The sequence below is a fragment of the Phoca vitulina genome, unplaced genomic scaffold (genome assembly GCF_004348235.1).
Source record: "Phoca vitulina isolate PV1807 unplaced genomic scaffold, GSC_HSeal_1.0 scaffold46, whole genome shotgun sequence".
NCBI lineage: Eukaryota > Metazoa > Chordata > Mammalia > Carnivora > Phocidae > Phoca > Phoca vitulina.
The window spans coordinates 10,565,754-10,583,317 of NW_022589749.1; the positions used below are offsets into that span (position 1 = coordinate 10,565,754).

The 17,564-nt window shown below is 46.5% G+C and overlaps 1 protein-coding gene across 2 annotated transcripts in view; it reads left to right on the forward strand.

Moving 5' to 3' along the window:
• The first annotated feature begins 297 nt into the window (after positions 1-297).
• The window catches only part of ATP6V0A2 (ATPase H+ transporting V0 subunit a2), a 38,695-nt gene continuing 21,428 nt past the window's right edge, over positions 298-17,564 (forward strand). For both annotated transcript variants that reach the window (XM_032431360.1, XM_032431361.1), the window contains exons 1-6: positions 298-553; positions 5,450-5,528; positions 7,386-7,483; positions 8,905-9,042; positions 9,756-9,844; positions 11,482-11,608. In XM_032431360.1, the coding sequence (XP_032287251.1) occupies positions 437-553; positions 5,450-5,528; positions 7,386-7,483; positions 8,905-9,042; positions 9,756-9,844; positions 11,482-11,608 (648 nt within the window). In that variant the 5' untranslated portion in view covers positions 298-436. The remainder of the gene's footprint in view (positions 554-5,449; positions 5,529-7,385; positions 7,484-8,904; positions 9,043-9,755; positions 9,845-11,481; positions 11,609-17,564) is intronic.

Here is a 17,564-nt window from a genome sequence, read left to right on the forward strand (position 1 = left end):
TGAAACAAACTCAATAAAATTCATTTTCAAAACGTCTGAAGAGCTGAGCGAGCGTCAGTCTTCCGCGGGAGCCTCAGCCATCGGCCGCCGGGTTTGTGCGGGTTGGCCCCGCCGGCGCCGCCGCCGCTGCCGGCCGCAACTCCGGGCGCCCATTGGTCGGCCGGCGAGGGGGGGCGGGCACACCCGGGGGGGCGGAACCGGAACCGGCTGTAGCGGGGGGCGGGGCCTCGCGCGCGCGGTGGCGGCGGCGGCTGGAGCGGGGCCGCGGTGGCAGGACCGGGGGCGGCCGCTGCAGCCCGGAGCCCCATGGTGCGCGGCGGCGGCCAGGCCGCAGGAGGAGCCCGAGGCCCCGGCCGCCCCGGCTGACCGCGCGGACCCGAGCGGCCCGGAGCCGCCGCCGCCCGTCCGGCCTCGCCGGGGCGCGGGCTGGCCCGCCATGGGGTCCCTGTTCCGGAGCGAGACCATGTGCCTGGCGCAGCTGTTCCTGCAGTCCGGCACTGCCTACGAGTGCCTCAGCGCCCTGGGCGAGAAGGGCCTGGTCCAGTTCCGAGACGTGAGTGTCGTCCGGGAGACGCGGGCCGCACCTGCCCGCCCAGCGCGGCATCCCGCCTTTCGCTCGGGCCTCCCTTCCGCGGGCTCCTGGGCAGGGGCGCGCCGCTGTCCCCACTTCGCAGGCAGGGAAGCTGGGGCCCGGCTTACTGGCCAGAGCTTCCGCAGAGCGGGGCCCGAGCCCCGGGTCGCCGGGCGTCTGGTCGGCGGCGGCTTTGGCCGGGTTAGTTAGGAACGCTCTGTGTAGTCTTCATCAACTTAGGGGAGTGCCATCAGATGCTTCGGAGCGCCGACTCCGTGCCAGGCACTGGGCTAACCGGGGGGAGAACGAATCTGATGAGGCCTTTTGGAGACCTTTTGGAACTAGTGGGGGTGGCGGGGACAAATATCAAGCAAGTAAATACGTAAACATAATGTTTGCTGTGAGGGTAATGAAACGGGGATGGTGACTCGAGTCGGGATGGTCGAGGAAGGCCCCTCTGAGGAGGTGACGTTTGAGCCAAGATGAGGCCTGAATGGGAAGGAGCTGGCCCTGGAAGGTCTGGGGGGCAGGGTCCCGGATGGAGGGAACAGAAGGAGCCCAGAACCTGAACTGGGAATGAACTCGGTGTAAGCGCCTTGAGGGGAAGGGGTTTTCCGTGGTTTTGTTCACTGATGTGTGACGTGCATACCACTGCCTACTAAGGGATGGGAACTGTCTTCCCAACAAGGAATGATAAACACTTGTTTATGTATCTGTTTACTTTTTTATTATTTGTTTACACCATGGACTGTCAACCTCCAGGGCTCGGGGCCTCTCCTGACTTGTTCACTCCTGATTCCCCAAGACTTAGCACAGTCCCTGGCATTTGTGGGCATTGGTAGGCATTTGCTGGATGAAGGAGCATGCCTTTATTGAGTGCTTGCTCTGTTCCAGATAGTGTTTTTCATGCTGGTGTCTCAGTGGTAAGCCAGGTGGACAAGGTCCTTGTGTTCTTGCTGCCTACAGCCTGGGAGGCGACAGAAAAACAGGCTCTGTGAACTGGAATTGTGAAGTGCTGTGAAGGGAAAGAACAAAGTGTGGAAGGGGAGGAGTAAGCAGGATCTAATACTGAGTGATGGAACTGAAGGTCACTTCAGGGGAACATTTTATTTCCTCCTGGGCCCCAACTTTGATCTCCTGGTTGTTTCCCTTCATCTCTCTGAGGGGCCCTTAATTTCAAAAGAGAACACCCCTACTCAAGATCTGATATCGGTGACCCTTGGGTCGACTCCAAAGGGATTGCAAGGTTAGGGAGAAGCTCCTGAGTGACAGCCGAGGCTGCAGGGAAGGCCGGGCTCTCTTCCTGTTTCCTGGAGTCACTTGGGCTTCAGCTCCTGTTCCCACTTACCTGGTAGGTGCTGTGATCAGCTGTGGGGAGCACCCGAAAGATTCAGGAAACAGGAGGGAAATAGGCTCCCTTATTTGTCACTGGTAGATTTGTTCCATCCTGGTAGTACTCAAGCCGAGGGACTTAACAAGCTTAAACCGTGGAGGTTTGAACAAAGGCCTTAATCACCACAAAGATTCGCGTTTCACTGAGTGCCATGACCTGAGGTAGTGGACTGTACTTGGGATCCTTCAAGACTGAAAACCAGTGAAAGAAAAAGTGCAGATAAAGATCTCAGCTCTGCGTGTGTGGGGGGGGGGGGGAGGTTGACACTCCAGTAGCATGGGTGCTAGTGCAGAAAGCCCCGTAGCATCTGACACTTTTTTCTGCTCTTTAATGGAGTTCCTCACTGAGTTTGCATTCACTGGCTGGGCTTACTAACATTAGTCTTTTCTGGCTCGCATAGGCTGGGTGATTTTTCCCTTTTAGTACGCCTCCTGAGGGAAAGCAGGCAGGCCCAGGGTTTCTGTAGTGACAGCCAAGTAGAGACAAGGGCCAGTTCATCTCACTGTTGCGATGGTCTAAGAACAATTTCACCGTTAGCCCCGCAGCGGCTGGAGTGGGAAGATGGCTGGTGTGGGTGTCAGTAAAAACCAGCACCACGTAGCCTCTGCTGGCTTTTCTAGGTTCAAGGTTAGTCTTAAAATGAGTCTACAGTAGAATGCAGTGTGGTCCCCCAGTATCTGCGGGTATGCGTTCCAAGACCCCCAGCGGGTGCCCGAAACCCCGGAGAGTACTGAACCCTGTAGGTATTATGGTTTTCCTGTACGTGCATACCTGTGGTAGAGTGTAATGTACAAGTTGGGCACAGTAAGAGATGAACAACAGAACAGCTATAACGATCTACTCTAATAAAAATTATGTAAATGTGTTTGGGAGGGTATATGTGAGTTACTTGTCTCTCAATGTATCGTATTGTCCTCTGCTCACCCTTCTTCTCTCGATGATGTGGGATGAAGTGAGGTGCATGATGTAGGTGCTGTTTGACCTGGTGACGTGCCAGAAGGGGGGTTGTCTGCTTCCTGACCTCGGTGGACCGCAGGTGCCTGAAACTGGGGACAAGGGGCACTACTGTGATATCCTATTATCAGCCTAGAAATAGGGTGACATAGCCTCCCGAAAAAGAAAGCAGAAACAAAACTTTGTAAAAGAAACCACACAACAGAAAAAAGCAGCTCATATCTGTGAGGCGATGATGGGGGCATCGCTCAAACCCAAGTATGTTTGTATCGCGGCCGCAGAAACGGGCCTCTTCGTGAAGCCCCTGCCGTGTGGAGAACCCTAATGTCCATGGAGCGCTCAGCAGTGTTGAATGTTGAAGGACAGACCCCGAAACGGGGCACTGGGGTGGTTCATAGACCACTTGTGGTGCATCGCTTCCTTTTTGTTCTTGGTTCTGTGGATCGGGCCTGAGTCATCGTGAGCTTGAAAGGGGTTACTTGAGATTAGTTTGATCCCAGAAATGAATGCGAATGTGACAAACAGAAGTGAAATCTGAATTTTTGTCTTCTTTCTGGTTAATCCTTTTAAAAACATTTGAAAAACTGAACAAGAACTGAGCCCTTGGGGTGACGCTTCTCCGGCTGGGCAGTTTCATGCCAAGTTCTCGTCTAATTGTGGTTTCTGAGAGGGCTCAGTAAGAGTGATGGGCTGGAGGAAGGATAACATTCTTGCCTTAAATGCCTTTCAACATGAGTGATTAATCTTTTTTTGTTATAAAATAATATATGTCCATTCTGGGGAAATTGGAAAACATAAGAATAAGGTAAAAACTTCCACGATTCCATTACCTAGAAATAAACGGTCTAACTTCTTGGTTAATATTGGTCTAACATTATTTTCCTAATAATGTTTTAAAATGTACATATATGTGTATTCTCATATAATTGGAACCACACTGAAAGTATCTTTAATTTTTTCCAGACACAAACCATAACTAATTTCCTCATTTTATTAAATGTTCTTTTACGATGTTTTTTATTGTTTTAAGCTTTGTATTAGAAGTTAAGTAGAGAGTTAAGTTAAGTATATGGGAACAGTGACTCCCGTGTACCCATAATATAAATTCATGGCCCCTCGTTCCAGCCTTCCACCTCCAGACAAAATCTGTCCCTCCTCTCTCTCTGAGATGATGATTTGAAGCAAATCCCAGATGTATAATTTCTTTCATAAATATTTCAACAAGTATCTTTAAAAAGTAAGGATGCTTAAAAATCATAACCACAATATTATCATACCTAAAATTTTTAATGATAACTTTTTTTTTTTTAAAGATTTTATTTATTTATTTGACACAGAGAGAGACAGCAAGAGAGAGAGAAAGAGCACAAGCAGGGGGAGCGGCAGGCAGAGGGAGAAGCAGGCTTCCCGCATGAGCAGGGAGCCCGATGCGGGGCTCGATCCCAGGACTCTGGAATCATGACCTGAGCCGAAGGCAGTGGTTTAACCAACTGAGCCACCCAGGCGCCCTGATAACTTCTTTTTTTTTTTTAAAGATTTTGTTTATTTATGTGACAGAGAGAGATAGAGATAGTGAGAAAGAGAGCACAAGCAGGGGGAGCTGCAGGAGAGGGAGGGGAGAAGCAGGCTCCCCACTGAGCAGAGAGCCTGATGTGAGACTTGATCCCAGGACCCCGGGATCATGACCTGAGCCGAAGGCAGCTGCTTAACCGACTGAGCCACCCAGGCACGCTAATGATAACTTCTTAATGTAATCCAATACCTTAGTCATTTAAAACATAATTATTACTAAGGGCATAATAATCAGTTATATGGCTGAACCATAATTTTTATACAACTTTATTGATCTGAATCATAAAATGCACCCATTTCAAGTGTACAGTTCATTGATTTTGAGAAAATTTACTGCGTTATGCATCCATCACCACAGTCCAGTGTTAGAACATCATATCCCCCTAGTAAGATCCCTTGTGCGTACACTTCATCCCCATACCTGCCTCCAGCCCCAGGCAATCACTACTCTACTTTCTGCCTCTAGATACACCTTTTCTGGGCATTCCATGGACATGGAATCACACAGTATGTGGCCTTTTGTGTCTTCTTGAAGGACACACTTGCGTTGTGTTTCTGAGAGATGGTGTTTAGTGTGTCAGGGATTTGTACTTTATTGCTGGGTAGTGTTCCGTGGTTTGGATGGAGACTATGTGTTCTTAAACCAGTTTTCTACTGTTAATCACTTTTTCCTCTATCCCTGAGGTTGATGTTCTTCTGGGTAGGTTTTTGTCCGTATCCGCTTTTTTCCTTAGGTTTATTTTCTTCACGGGATATTTCTGGGCCAAAGGATATTTTTCAGGCCTTTTTGATAACAGTTGCCAAGTCGCTTTCCAGAAAAGTTTTGTCGGTTTTTACTCCCATCCAGTAGTGTGTGAGGATGTGCTTTTCCCTAAACCCTTGCCAGTATTTTATTTTTAAAATTACATTTACATTTAAATTTTAGAAATTTCAAAGCAAATTTTTCATCCTTTTCTCAGCTCAACCAGAATGTAAGTTCCTTCCAAAGAAAATTTGTTGGTGAGGTGAAGAGGTGTGAAGAACTAGAACGAATATTAGGTAAGTTTTATTTTGTTTTGTTATTTTTGGGGGGATAAGTTCGGGTTAGTAACAGATTTTTATATAAGTAAACCTTGTTCACTTTAGAAAAATTAGAAAAGGAAAAAAAGAACTCACCATTCCTTATTTTTTACTATTCATCTATAAAAGTAAGGATTCTACATAACGATCAGTTTATTTTGTTGTCAGCTCTGGTTCTCACTCTGGTACTTCCTGCAGCATCTTTTCATGTCAATAAACAGATGGACCCAGCATCCTTTTTAATGGCTGCTTAGTATTTCATGAAATTAATATGCTATAATTTATTTAGCCAATCCTTTGCCATTTATCATAACTTAAAAACATTATATACATGTTAACGTATTACTTAAAATTATCTCAAAGAACAAGGAAGGTAGGAAATGGCAGATAGATTGGCTTTGTTCACGAAGGTGTTAAATCAGTGTTCTCTTGCTTGTTTACCATCAAAACTCAGTAGCTAAAGGCTTCTTGCTTTATCTGTAAAATCTTTAACATCTTTAGCCTGAGATAGTCAGAATTATCAGTTCAAACCTGGAAGTTCTGAGCAAAATAGGGGGGAGGGGGGTTGATCTCAGACAACTGACTGAAGTAGAAAACTTTGTAGGATGAACCGAAAAACATGGGGATGAGAGAGCCCAGGAGGGGCCAGAATATGACATTTGGAATGATTTCTAATAGCTAATATTTATTGTGGATTTTACATTTTTTAGTTGGAGATTTTTAAGACAAGAAAACCCTTTTAATCATCTATTCCTTTGCATATTGTTTGAGGTCCTAGTTACTTGTGTGGATCATGTGCGATAGAGTGACATCAATTCCTGTCTGTAACATAGTGAGTCATTGGACAGGTCGTGTATTAGGAGTGAGGTTTTTAGATGCAGTGACAACACTTCAGACACAACAGGATTTCCTGTGGCTTAAACTGTTTCAGAAAGCATACAGACTTAAAAAAAAAAAAAAAAAAAGGATCTCCCAAGTAAATGAGGTTTAATTGGTGAAACGATTTGTGTCCCATTTCCAGAAACCTCTTTAACCCCCTGCTTCCTTTGCTATCCTGTTGCTAAGACTTCCTCACTTTTCTTTGTCTTTCTTTCTTAATAAAATAACTAGTAACACTTCTCCAAAATGTTATATCTAGTAATGACTTTACTATTCATTGTGAGTTTCATCCTAAGGACAAGGATGCTTCATGGCATTGAAAATATAAACTAAAGAAATTCAGTTAATTTTGCCTGGCTCATTACCAGTTTTATGAATCTGGTTTGGGATGTGAGATCAGGTTGTTGCAAGTCAGAGCAGCCTGACTGACTGGGAACGCTCAGGAGAGCCTGGCTCTCTGCCCTGTATCTCTCGGGGCTCCGTTGGCTGATAGAGGTTGTGCTTTTCTTGATGGATACTTCTTTCCTCCTAAGGGCATCCGCAGGGAAGTCACGCTGCCCTCTCTGGTGGAGATGGTCTATCATTGGATTATTCCTGCACTTGCAAGTGTGTCCTTAACCTGCTTCATCTATGGGTGCAGAAACAGCTGTGACTCCAAAGTTCTTGAACTAGAGTTTCAGAAATAGAGAAAACTTGAGGAATTTCAGAAAGTGTTTATCAGGTTGTTGTTTATTTGGTCATTGCATGCTGATCTCTCTAGGTGCGGTTTACTTTGCAGATCTTTGGAAACGAGGTTGCAAAAGGCTTTTTCTAAGTCAATTGGAACAAGCAGGACTTCGGTGCATTCAGACATTAATTTTTTAGGTGACCCAGGAATGGTTGGGATGGAAAATGTTCTGACAGAAATGTCTTAGAGTGAGTTTTTGCATCTAATTTGTTTACCTTTTATTCCCACAGCGTATTTGGTGCAGGAAATTAATAGAGCTGACATTCCCCTTCCTGAGGGAGAGACCAGTCCTCCTGCACCACCTCTTAAACAAGTCCTAGAAATGCAGGTAACTTGTTTCTGATGAAGCTGTCACTGGGCTCAGATGCTGCTTGTTTACTTACTTTATGTTGTCTAGGGCTTGTCAAGTTTTCTTCTCAAAACTGTGCAATGAAAATTGAAGAACAATGCTATGGTTAGCCTTCAGTAATAGATTATCTGTGATGTAAGATGCATGCTCCCTTTCCAGGTGGTTGGTGAACCGGGGCTAAGAAAATCAGGTTGAGAAATCTGGTGTAATGTTTCTGAGTGTTCTTTCTGGGCTTATCCATGCCTTGGCATGCCTCTCCTGGTGCAAGTAAGGGAGGCTGCAGGCCAATGCCCTTTAGCATTCTCCCAAACTCACTGGCCTCCCCTCTGATCCTTAGAAGCTAGTGGGAAGGTGATAGGGTATTCCAGGTGGGCAGCTAACACAATTCCTTGTCCCCAAGTTCAGCGTCTTGGGTGTTGGGGATACAGCGTTCCCCCTGCAAGAACCCTGGCTTGTCTTGTTCGTTAGCACCCCTGTGAGTTATCCACTGAGGTTTGGGTCCGATCCTCGGATAGCTCATCGCACTGGGAAATGGACCAGAGCTCCCGAACACTGAAACAATCAGCATTGTGTAGCCAGCACTATTCTGCAGCTGGTCGCTCTGTGTGTTTATCTGGGAGGAAGTCACTTAACATTTATTGTGTGAGTGGACTTGAGAGAGAGTTGTGCCATCAGATGAGTAGAACACAGTCATCTGGTTTGGCCTGTTTGGGTTGGTTGTGATGTAAGGACGACTTCAGTGATTACTGAGTGTTTATAGTTTTTATAAGGTGGAGCACAAATAGAATGTCAAGGGACTTGTTTGCATACAAGTGTTCACGGAGTGAGTGATGTGTTTTACACATCTCTGTTGCTGCTGTTTGAATACTTAAGTATTGTTAAAGACGCTTGCTGTGTAACTGCTTATTAAAGAAGACTCGTCCTCAAGGATTCTTCAGCCCAATTAATTGTGTAAGTGCTACTGTAAGCAGACTCTTAAGCTGGAGGCTTGGGGTGTATATGCTTAGCAAAGATTACCTAAATTATTTCCTATGTTGCAAATAAAAGGATATGTAGCCTTGAAAGAGGAAGACTCTCTGATGTGTGACAGTGGAGAAGCGGATGAAGGGAAGCCCAGAGCAGTGGTGGCAGTGGAGATGAGGCTAGGGCAGCCCAGGATGCCTCGATTCATCATCTGGGATGCCTCCGTCCTGCACAGTGTGAGCTGCGTAGGAGTTCCCTGAATCGATAGGAAACAATACATGATGGACCTTGAAAATCTCTGCATACTTCCATATCCCTTCAGATTGTCAGATTCTGGCTTGTGAAGCCCTCCCTGGGCTTTAATGTACTATAAAAAATTTTTGAGAACCATACTTAGAATGGACCTGTCCTCTTAAGTAACTGCCCTTTGGCTTTAGGAGCAGCTGCAGAAGCTGGAGGTTGAGCTGAGAGAAGTCACCAAGAACAAGGAGAAGCTGAGGAAAAACTTGCTGGAACTGATTGAGTACACTCACATGCTCAGAGTGACAAAAACCTTCGTTAAACGAAACGTGGAGGTACTGACTGACCGCACACGCGAGGAAACACATTTCTTTTGTTAAAAATCTAGCTCCCATAAGGTTTCCGGTTTGGTTATCAGTTATCAAAAAGGTACATTTTGATTTTAGCTTTATTTTTCAGTCAGATTACATGACATTAAACAAAGCATTAAGCCTTTCCCTGTGTTGGTTGGTTTCAGCAATAACAGTACTTTCTATTTGTAAAATGCTTTAGTTTGTAGTTGAAAAATACCTTTTTATGATCATGAGGAAAGAAATGGGAAAGTGGAGTTTGAACTCCAAAATTTAGTTTGTTTGTTTTTTCCACCAAATTGCTAAGAGTAAAGGAATTCACAAGAGGTCTCTAGTTTATGAGTAGAGTCTCTGTAATAGCTCGCCCTCCACCGGGTATGGAGGGGAGAAGTCCATCCCGTGGAGCTGGTACACTTGGTGGTGGCGTCTGACTGCGCGCTCTGTCTCGGAGTGAGGCAGGGACATAAATGATAACACCCTACCTCCAGTAACCCGACTGCAAGTAACTTATAAATAAGGGGCGGGGAAGCGATCTTTTTTATTTACCAGAGCTGTGTTCCACATCTGAGTGATCTTGGGGCGTCAGCACCCGGGTCTGGCACCCAGTTAGGATGCTCCGTAAACTTGCTCGGAAACGTGACTTGGGAAATAAAGTGTCACTTGTAATGAGACACACTTGGTTTCGTATTTCTTTGTAGTTTGAACCGACTTATGAAGAATTCCCTCCCTTAGAGAATGATTCCTTGTTGGACTACAGCTGTATGCAGAGGCTGGGAGCAAAACTGGGGTAGGTGACAACCACCGGGGGGCTGAGCATCACACTGTCCTTGTCGTCAGTGGAGGGATGAATGCTCCCATTTGAAAGCCTGTGATGGAATGAAAGAAAGTGAATATCTGTTTGAGAAAACACTGTACTCCTGTATTTGCTGAGTGGAGTTATTCAGCTGTATTGACTTGTTAGCTAAATACCATGGGAATTTCTTCTTTTGGTATAATGAGCTGGAAAGAAGGAACATTTATGCCATTCAGTGTTATTCCAATAAGCCTAAAATAATTGCTCAGTGAAGTGTCAAGTCCTGTTTTGTTTGGTGGAAACATAGGGGCTAAATTGAGTTGGTTAATTCATTAATTGTATTTTAAGGATCTTTTTCTGCTATTAATCCTTTCTGTTTCCTTGAACCAATGGTAACTTGTTTCCTCATGTGATTTGTGATTTCTTTTTATTATGAACATCTGTTCCTCTGTTCCTTGTCTGTAGGAATCCAATGATAATGTAGTTTGAGGATGTATTCCTTCAGAGAGAATTTGTTTTTACATTTGTCAGATACCGGGGGAGCATTGTACCAACCTGGAATCATTTTACATTAATTTCTCAGCTTGGATTTTTTGTTCTTCTTTTTTTACTATGCAAGTAATGTGAATTTAAGCCACAAACCTGAGTGAATTCTAGCCTGTGATTATAAATTCTCAAGGCAGGGGTACCTGGGTGGCTCAGTTGGTTAAGTGTCTGCCTTTGACTCAGGTCATGATCTCAGGGTCCTGAGATTGAGGCCCGAGTCGGGCTCCATGTTCAGCGGGGAGTCTGCTTCTCCCTCTCCCTCTGCCCCTCACTCCGCTATTGCTCTCTCCTTCTCCCTCTCTCCCTTTCTCTCTCAAATAAATAAAAAATCTTTAAAAAATAAATAAATTATCAAGGAAGACTTTTCCTCTTCTTTTTAGAACCAAAACTGAAATAAATAAGTTTATTTGAGGGCTCCTTTGTAAGATTTTTTCTAGTCCACCCATTCACTAAGGGTTTAGCTCTTTGGGGGTGAGGGGGTGGGAGTCCCAACCTTAGGGGGGGATTAGGAGAGATGATTCAGTGTCATCTTTTCAGCCCATGCAGACCTGGTGCCTGTCTCCTGCCTCCCATGTTGACCTTGACGCTCAAGGCTTTAAGATACTGGGTCAGTGGAATATATCAAGGTAGCTATGAGATCCTAGTTTATTTTTCGATTCCAAGAATTTCTCTTAATTATAGGCTCACCTATACATTTGAAAGGATGCTTCAAAAATAAAATTTTAAAAAAGATTTATTTATCTCATAGAGAGAGTGGGAGAGCATGTGGGTGTGTGAGGAGGGGGAGGGGCAGAAGGAGAGAGAACCTTCAAGCAGACTCCCCACTGAGTGTGGGGCCTGACACGGGGCTCGATCCCACAACTCCGAGATCACTACCTGAGCCAAAATCAAGAGTCGGATGCTCAACCAACAGAGCCACCCAGACGCCTCCCAAAATTTTTTATCCAGCATTTTAGATATTTTGCAGTTGGAGGGCTTTCAGGATACCTTCACCATTTTGCCAGAAATGATTCATTTCTCCTTTTAATGCAATCAGATAATTCATTGCTTTCAATTGACTGCAGCTTGTCTTTATTGTCTCATAGATTTGTATCTGGCTTAATTAACCAAGGAAAAGTTGAAGCCTTTGAGAAAATGCTGTGGAGGGTCTGCAAAGGGTACACCATTGTGACCTATGCAGAGCTGGATGAGCCCCTTGAGGACCCTGAAACAGTGAGTCAATGTCACGATCACCTTTTAACAATGACAGACTGACAGCGGAGTTGGAGGCTTGGTGCGCAGGGAGCCACTTGAGAGTGAGTTGTTCACCTGAGGCCTTACCATCCTCGAGCACATGTGGGTGTGGCTCTTAAAGTCAAGGGCTCTCTCGGATTGCAGCCCGGAAATGAAGGTAGACACGGTGCTACCCTCCGGGCCTCATACCCCATCCAGGTTTCACCGGTCATCCGCTACCACCTTTTATAGTGAAGGTCTAGTTTAGAATCACAGTTTGGATCTAATTGTCACATCTCTTTGGTCTCCTTCATTCTGGGACAATTTCTCAGTCTTTCCTTGACTTTCCTGACCTTGACATTTGAAAATTCTTACAGATCAGTTGTTTTGGTAGAATGTCTCTGCATTTGGGTTTGTCTGATCTTTTCTCATGATGAGATTCAGGTCATGGATCTTTGGCAGAAGTGATGCTATGTTCCCCTCACTGCATCCTGTCGAGCGCATGATTCAGTTCGTCCTGTTGCTGGTAACGTTTACTTTGATCACTTGGTCGAGGTGGTGATGCTTAGGCTTCTCCAGTGTGAAGTCATCTTTTTCCTTTGTAATTAATACATGTTTTGGGGGAAACGCTTTGAAACTGTAACTATGTCATTCCTCATCAGATTTCCTTCTTCCTTCCTTTCAAAAGTGTGAGCGGCGGGGGTAGAGGTGGGGAGGGGCCGAGGGGGAGGGAGAGAATCTTCAAGCAGACTCTGCTCTTAGTGCAGGACTCAGTCCCAAGACCCTGAGATTGTGACCTGAGCCAAAATCAAGAGTCAGCTGCGCAGCCTACTGAGCCCCCCCCCAGGTACCCCCCATCAGATTTTCAGTTCACTATTTCCTATTTGAGTCAGTGAGTTACACTCTGTTACTATAATTATTTTGATATTCAGATTCTCTAGGTTTGGCCCATTGGAGTCCATACAGGTTGGCTTTTCTGTCCTTTCACATGCTGCCATCATTTTTCGTGCACTTCCTTGCTTGCACAACAAGATGTCCAGATTCATGTAATTTCCCTCACCCAGCTCTGGCATCAGCCACTTCTCTAGGTGCCTGGTTCTGTTTAGTGGAGAATGGTATTTAGAAGCCAAGGAACGGACTCTGGGGGTGCCCGTTGTTCATGGAGGTGTCGCTGTTTCCTGGCTCTGTCACTGGACAGCTCTGGGACACACACACACACACACACACACACACACACACAACCTTATTTCTGTACCTATGCATATATATTGAAAACTGGGGGTTCATGTCCAATTCCAAGCTAGTACCATAGAAGTCAGTGTCGGTTTCTCCATTTCTGTTTCTGTAACTTTTTTCTTTGATGATGAGAAACTCGGCTCTTGTTGTTAACGTTTTTACTATTTTTCATCCGCTTGCATGTAACCAGTCTCCCGTCTCTGCCGCCCCCTCTTCTTCCTGTGTGGAGTCCCAAGTTCCCCATTTGGGGTGGGCCCCTGCTGTGGATGTCCTCCTCACCCCACCCGGGCTGCTCCCCTGCAGGGATGCTCTCCTCATCTTGCTTGAGCTCTGACTTTGCCCACGGCCACCATTGGTCTTCCCCTCCTTCTGGGTTCATCCCTGCATGTATTCTTTTTTTTTTTTTTTTTTAAAGATTTTATTTATTTGTTTGACAGAGAGAGACACAGCGAGAGAGGGAACACAAGCAGGGGGAGTGGGAGAGGGAGAAGCAGGCTTCCTGCTGAGCAGGGAGCCCGATGCAGGGCTCGATCCCAGGACCCTGGGATCATGACCTGAGCTGAAGGCAGATGCTTAATGACTGAGCCACCCAGGCGCCCCCCTGCATGTATTCTTAAGGCTTTAGGACTGAATTATTGAGGAAGGGAAGCTGAGGGGCAGGAGAGAGAAAGCCATAATCACCTTTTTAAATCTGTTTTTTTTTTTTTTTAGACTTTACCATAAAAATAACTATATTGCTCTAAATGAGGATGAACTGATCTATTAAAGGTAGAAAAGGAACTTAGGCTTCTTACTTTTGAGGAAAGGGCTTGTGTTTTGTTTTTTTTTTCTTCTAAATTTGCCTCAGGAATTTTGGCTGCAAGACGAATATATGTCCCATAGTTTTGACACATAAAGAGGAGTTTGGCTGTGAAATGGACTTTCATAAGATTTAGCCTGCATGAGCCACACAAGTTTAATCTAGTGAAAATCTAATCAGTCAAGCTGTTCATTAACCATACACTTGTAATATTTTCTACTCTTTCGTGGCTCCTGTAACTGCCAGGAGCCATCTGTTAATTGTCCTTTACTGTGAACTTTATGACTGCTGTCTATAAAGCTGAAGATAGAAACTGTCCTGCGGTAGCATTTACCTGTTCCTCCGAGCTTCTTCTTTATTGAGAAAACCTGTCAGTCATTCTTATGCAGAGCATTTGCTCAAGTGAAAAACTTCTATATATTTCTAAGCTCTTCTGTGCTGAGTTCCTACCAAATATGTGAAAGGGCATTGAATGTCTGTGAAGAAATACAGAGAAGTGGACTAGAGAGAAGTATTATCCTGAAAATACAGCTTCCCCATAGTTACAGAGGAAATGTATGCTTGTGGCAGAAAATTGGGAACAATATCAAAAACATGAATGAGAAAATCAACCCCTGTGATCCCGTTTAGGGAGGGCCACTGTTGACATTTCAGCATGTGTTCTTCTAGTGCTTGTTCTGGAGAAGATACAGGTATTGGATTTGGCACCTACTACTCAGGTTCTAGGATTTGTTTATCGTGTCAGGTTTAGTGCCTTTTGGGTTTGACCATCTGGTCCCTTAGCGTTATTACAGCCTCCAGAGCGTATTTCTAGCTATCTCCTTGTCGGTGTCGTTTCTAGGTGCTGAGCACTCTGTGTCGAAGCTAGACTCAGGCGATCTCACTTGGTTTTATGATTTGTATTTTATGTTGTGTGCTGTCCCTGTTCCATCTTACGCCTGAGGTGTTTGTGTTCCTTGGCCCAGTACTATTTTTAAAATTGTTATGGAGGGGCGCCTGGGTGGCTCAGTCTTCTGGGAGAAGCGTCTGCCTTCGGCTCAGGTCATGATCCCGGCGTCCTGGGATCAAGCCCCGCATCGGGCTCCCTGCTCGGCGGGAAGCCTGCTTCTCCCTCTCCCACTCCCCCTGCTTGTGTTCCCTCTCTCGCTGTGTCTCTCTCTGCCAAATAAATAAATAAAATCTTTAAAAAAATGAATAAATAAAATAAAATTGTTATGGAATCTTCGAGGTCAGGTTTGCTGTAAATGCCATTTCTTTTTTCCCCCCAGTTTAGTTTCTTCAATAACTTATTTTGAATTTCAGTTTATAGAAAAGTTGCCAGAAGAGAACAGAGACCTGTGTCCCTTCACCCAGATTTCCCAGTCGTTTCCACGTTCCCACATTGGCTCCATCAGCCACGTGCTCTCTCTGTGACTCTGTCCCCATTTTCACTGTGCTCTGTGCACGCCTGGTGAGAGGAAGCTGTAGACGTGGCCCCATCACCCCTGAGTTACTCCAGTGTGTGCCCCCAGGCAAGGACGCTCTTACACAAGCACCAAGGGGCCTCCCAACCATGAGAAACCAGCGCGGGTGCAGCACTTTTGTCCGATCCAAACATGCCGTTCTCGTCTCCCGGCGGTTCTCCTTCCTTCCTTCCCGGTCCAGCTCCCTCCCTGGGCCTGTAGTAGCATCGGGAGCAGGCCTCCCATCCCGTGGGCCGACCCCCTCCCTCTGGGCAGTTTGATGTTTCTTCACGACCAGACTCGGGCCATGTGTTCTCGGCAGGAAACACCTTAGAAGTGTCTCTCTGGCCACCTCAGCACCTCCTACCAGGTGACACGTGATGTCCATCTGTCACGTTGGTGTCTGCTGGGTTTCTCCACCTTCATGTCACCATGTTGCCCTTTGTGACGGATTAGTAATTTCCAAGTTGTGCTGGTGTCCCGTGCCTCCCCAACCTGCCCACCAGGCTTAGTGTCCATGGATGACTCTCCTGAATCCATCACCTTGGTCGTGGTTGCCATGTGGTCCTCATTCCTTCTATACTTACTAGTGATTGCTCGGCAGGCGGGCTTCCCCCTCTCGCTTCCGTGGACTCGTGGATTTCCATTGTATTTAATGACTTGTAATCTGTTACGGTCCTTATTTATTTCAACGCCCAAATTGTCCCTGATTTGGCTGCTGAGGGTCCCTTCGTGCATGTCCCTGTGTCCTTTGGCCTGTTGTCAGCGTCCACCGAGTAGTCCCTTCCTTGCTGGCACCGGAAGATGCGCCAGCTTCATCCTGTGCTCTCCCTACCTCAGCCTGGAATCGGCCATTTCTCCAAGGACCGCTGGTGCCTTTTAGCGGAGGACAGTGTTTACAAAGATCTGGGTGCTCGAGTGCTCATCAGGACGCGGAGTGTCGCTGCCCCTGGGCCTTCTGAGCGGTCAGAGCGTGTGTGTGCACACGCGCGTGTGCACGCACACACGCACGCGGCTGTGCCCACTTCTGTGGCTACCTGTGCTTAGCGATTCTAAAACCACGTGCTCAAACTGTAGCTTAAAATTCCGATCGGTTCTTTCTAGACTGAACCTTTTTCATGTGTTTGTAGTTTCTTTTCTGACAGTGAGAAATCTGGCTCCCGTTATCCTCAATGTGTTTCATGAATTGCGCAGTTAGTTTACTTATTTATTCAACATAACCCATCTCCCAAACACATAGGCCATCTCCTCCTCCCCCCGCCATCCTGTCTTCTTGCCGTGGGGACCCACCTGCCTGTGCTTCCCTGAGGATCCCTGACCTATTCCCCATCTTTTGCGGCCCAGGGCTCAGTTCTTGGGCCGCTTCTCTCCTCTCTCTGCCCTTAGGGATCCTATATAATTTCACAGCTTTAGATACTACCTCCCAAATGTTTATCTCTAGCTTGGATCTCTCCCCACAAAAACAGACTTTTCTATTTAACTGGCTACTCCAGGTCTTCTTCTAAATCCCGGGAAGATGGGGCGCCTGGGTGGCTCAGATGGTTAAGCGTCTGCCTTCGGCTCAGGTCATGATCCCAGGGTCTGGGGTCGAGCCCTGCATCGGGCTCCCTGCTTGGCGGGGAGCCTGCTTCTCCCTCACCCTCCTACTGTTCCCCCAGCTTGTGCTCTCTTGCTCTCTTTGTCAAATAAATAAATAAATAAAATCTTAAAAAAAAAAAAAAATCCCTGGAAGACATTTGCACCTGATGCCTAAAGCTGGACTCTTGGTCTTTCCTTCCAAACCTGCCCTGCCAGGCTTGCCCATTTCGGTAAGTGGCAGCTCCATCCTTCCGACTGCAAGGCCCCAAACCTTGGGGGTCCTCCTGACTCTTCTCTTTTTCCTCAGACCTCATGTTTAATCCTGTAGCAGGGTGATTGGCTTTTAAATAGGAAGAGACTCTGGTCTCTCTTGTCACCCTCACTGCCACTACCCTGCTCCAGGACATGAGCATTCACACCTCAAGTACCTCCCTTCTGCAGGAGCCCCTGTCTTCAGTTCCGCCCCGGCCGCTGTCCTATTGTGTTCTCTCCTCCCAGCATCTAGAACGATTCCTGTAAGACTTCAGTCAGATCATGTCACTTCCCCACTTAAAACCCGCCAGTGGCTTCCCGTCTCACTTGGCAAAACGCCCAGAGCCTTTTAGTGTCACTTCTTGTGGCCTCATCGCATGTCTGACCTGTGTTACTACTCTGCCCTCTCCACACCCCTTCAGCGTGCTGGCCTTCTTGCTTTCCCTGAACCTGCTTCTCCGTGAGCTCTTCTGTGCCTTGGGAGGCCTTCCCACGGTGGCCACACGGCTCCCTCCCCTCCCTCACCCCTTTAAGCTCTGATGTCCCCTTCTCAGGGAGGCCTTCTCTGGTCACCCTATTTAAAATCACAGCCCCCAGCCCCCTGCCCTCCTTCACCTCCTCCAGCTCTGTTTCCTTTGGAGCACTTATT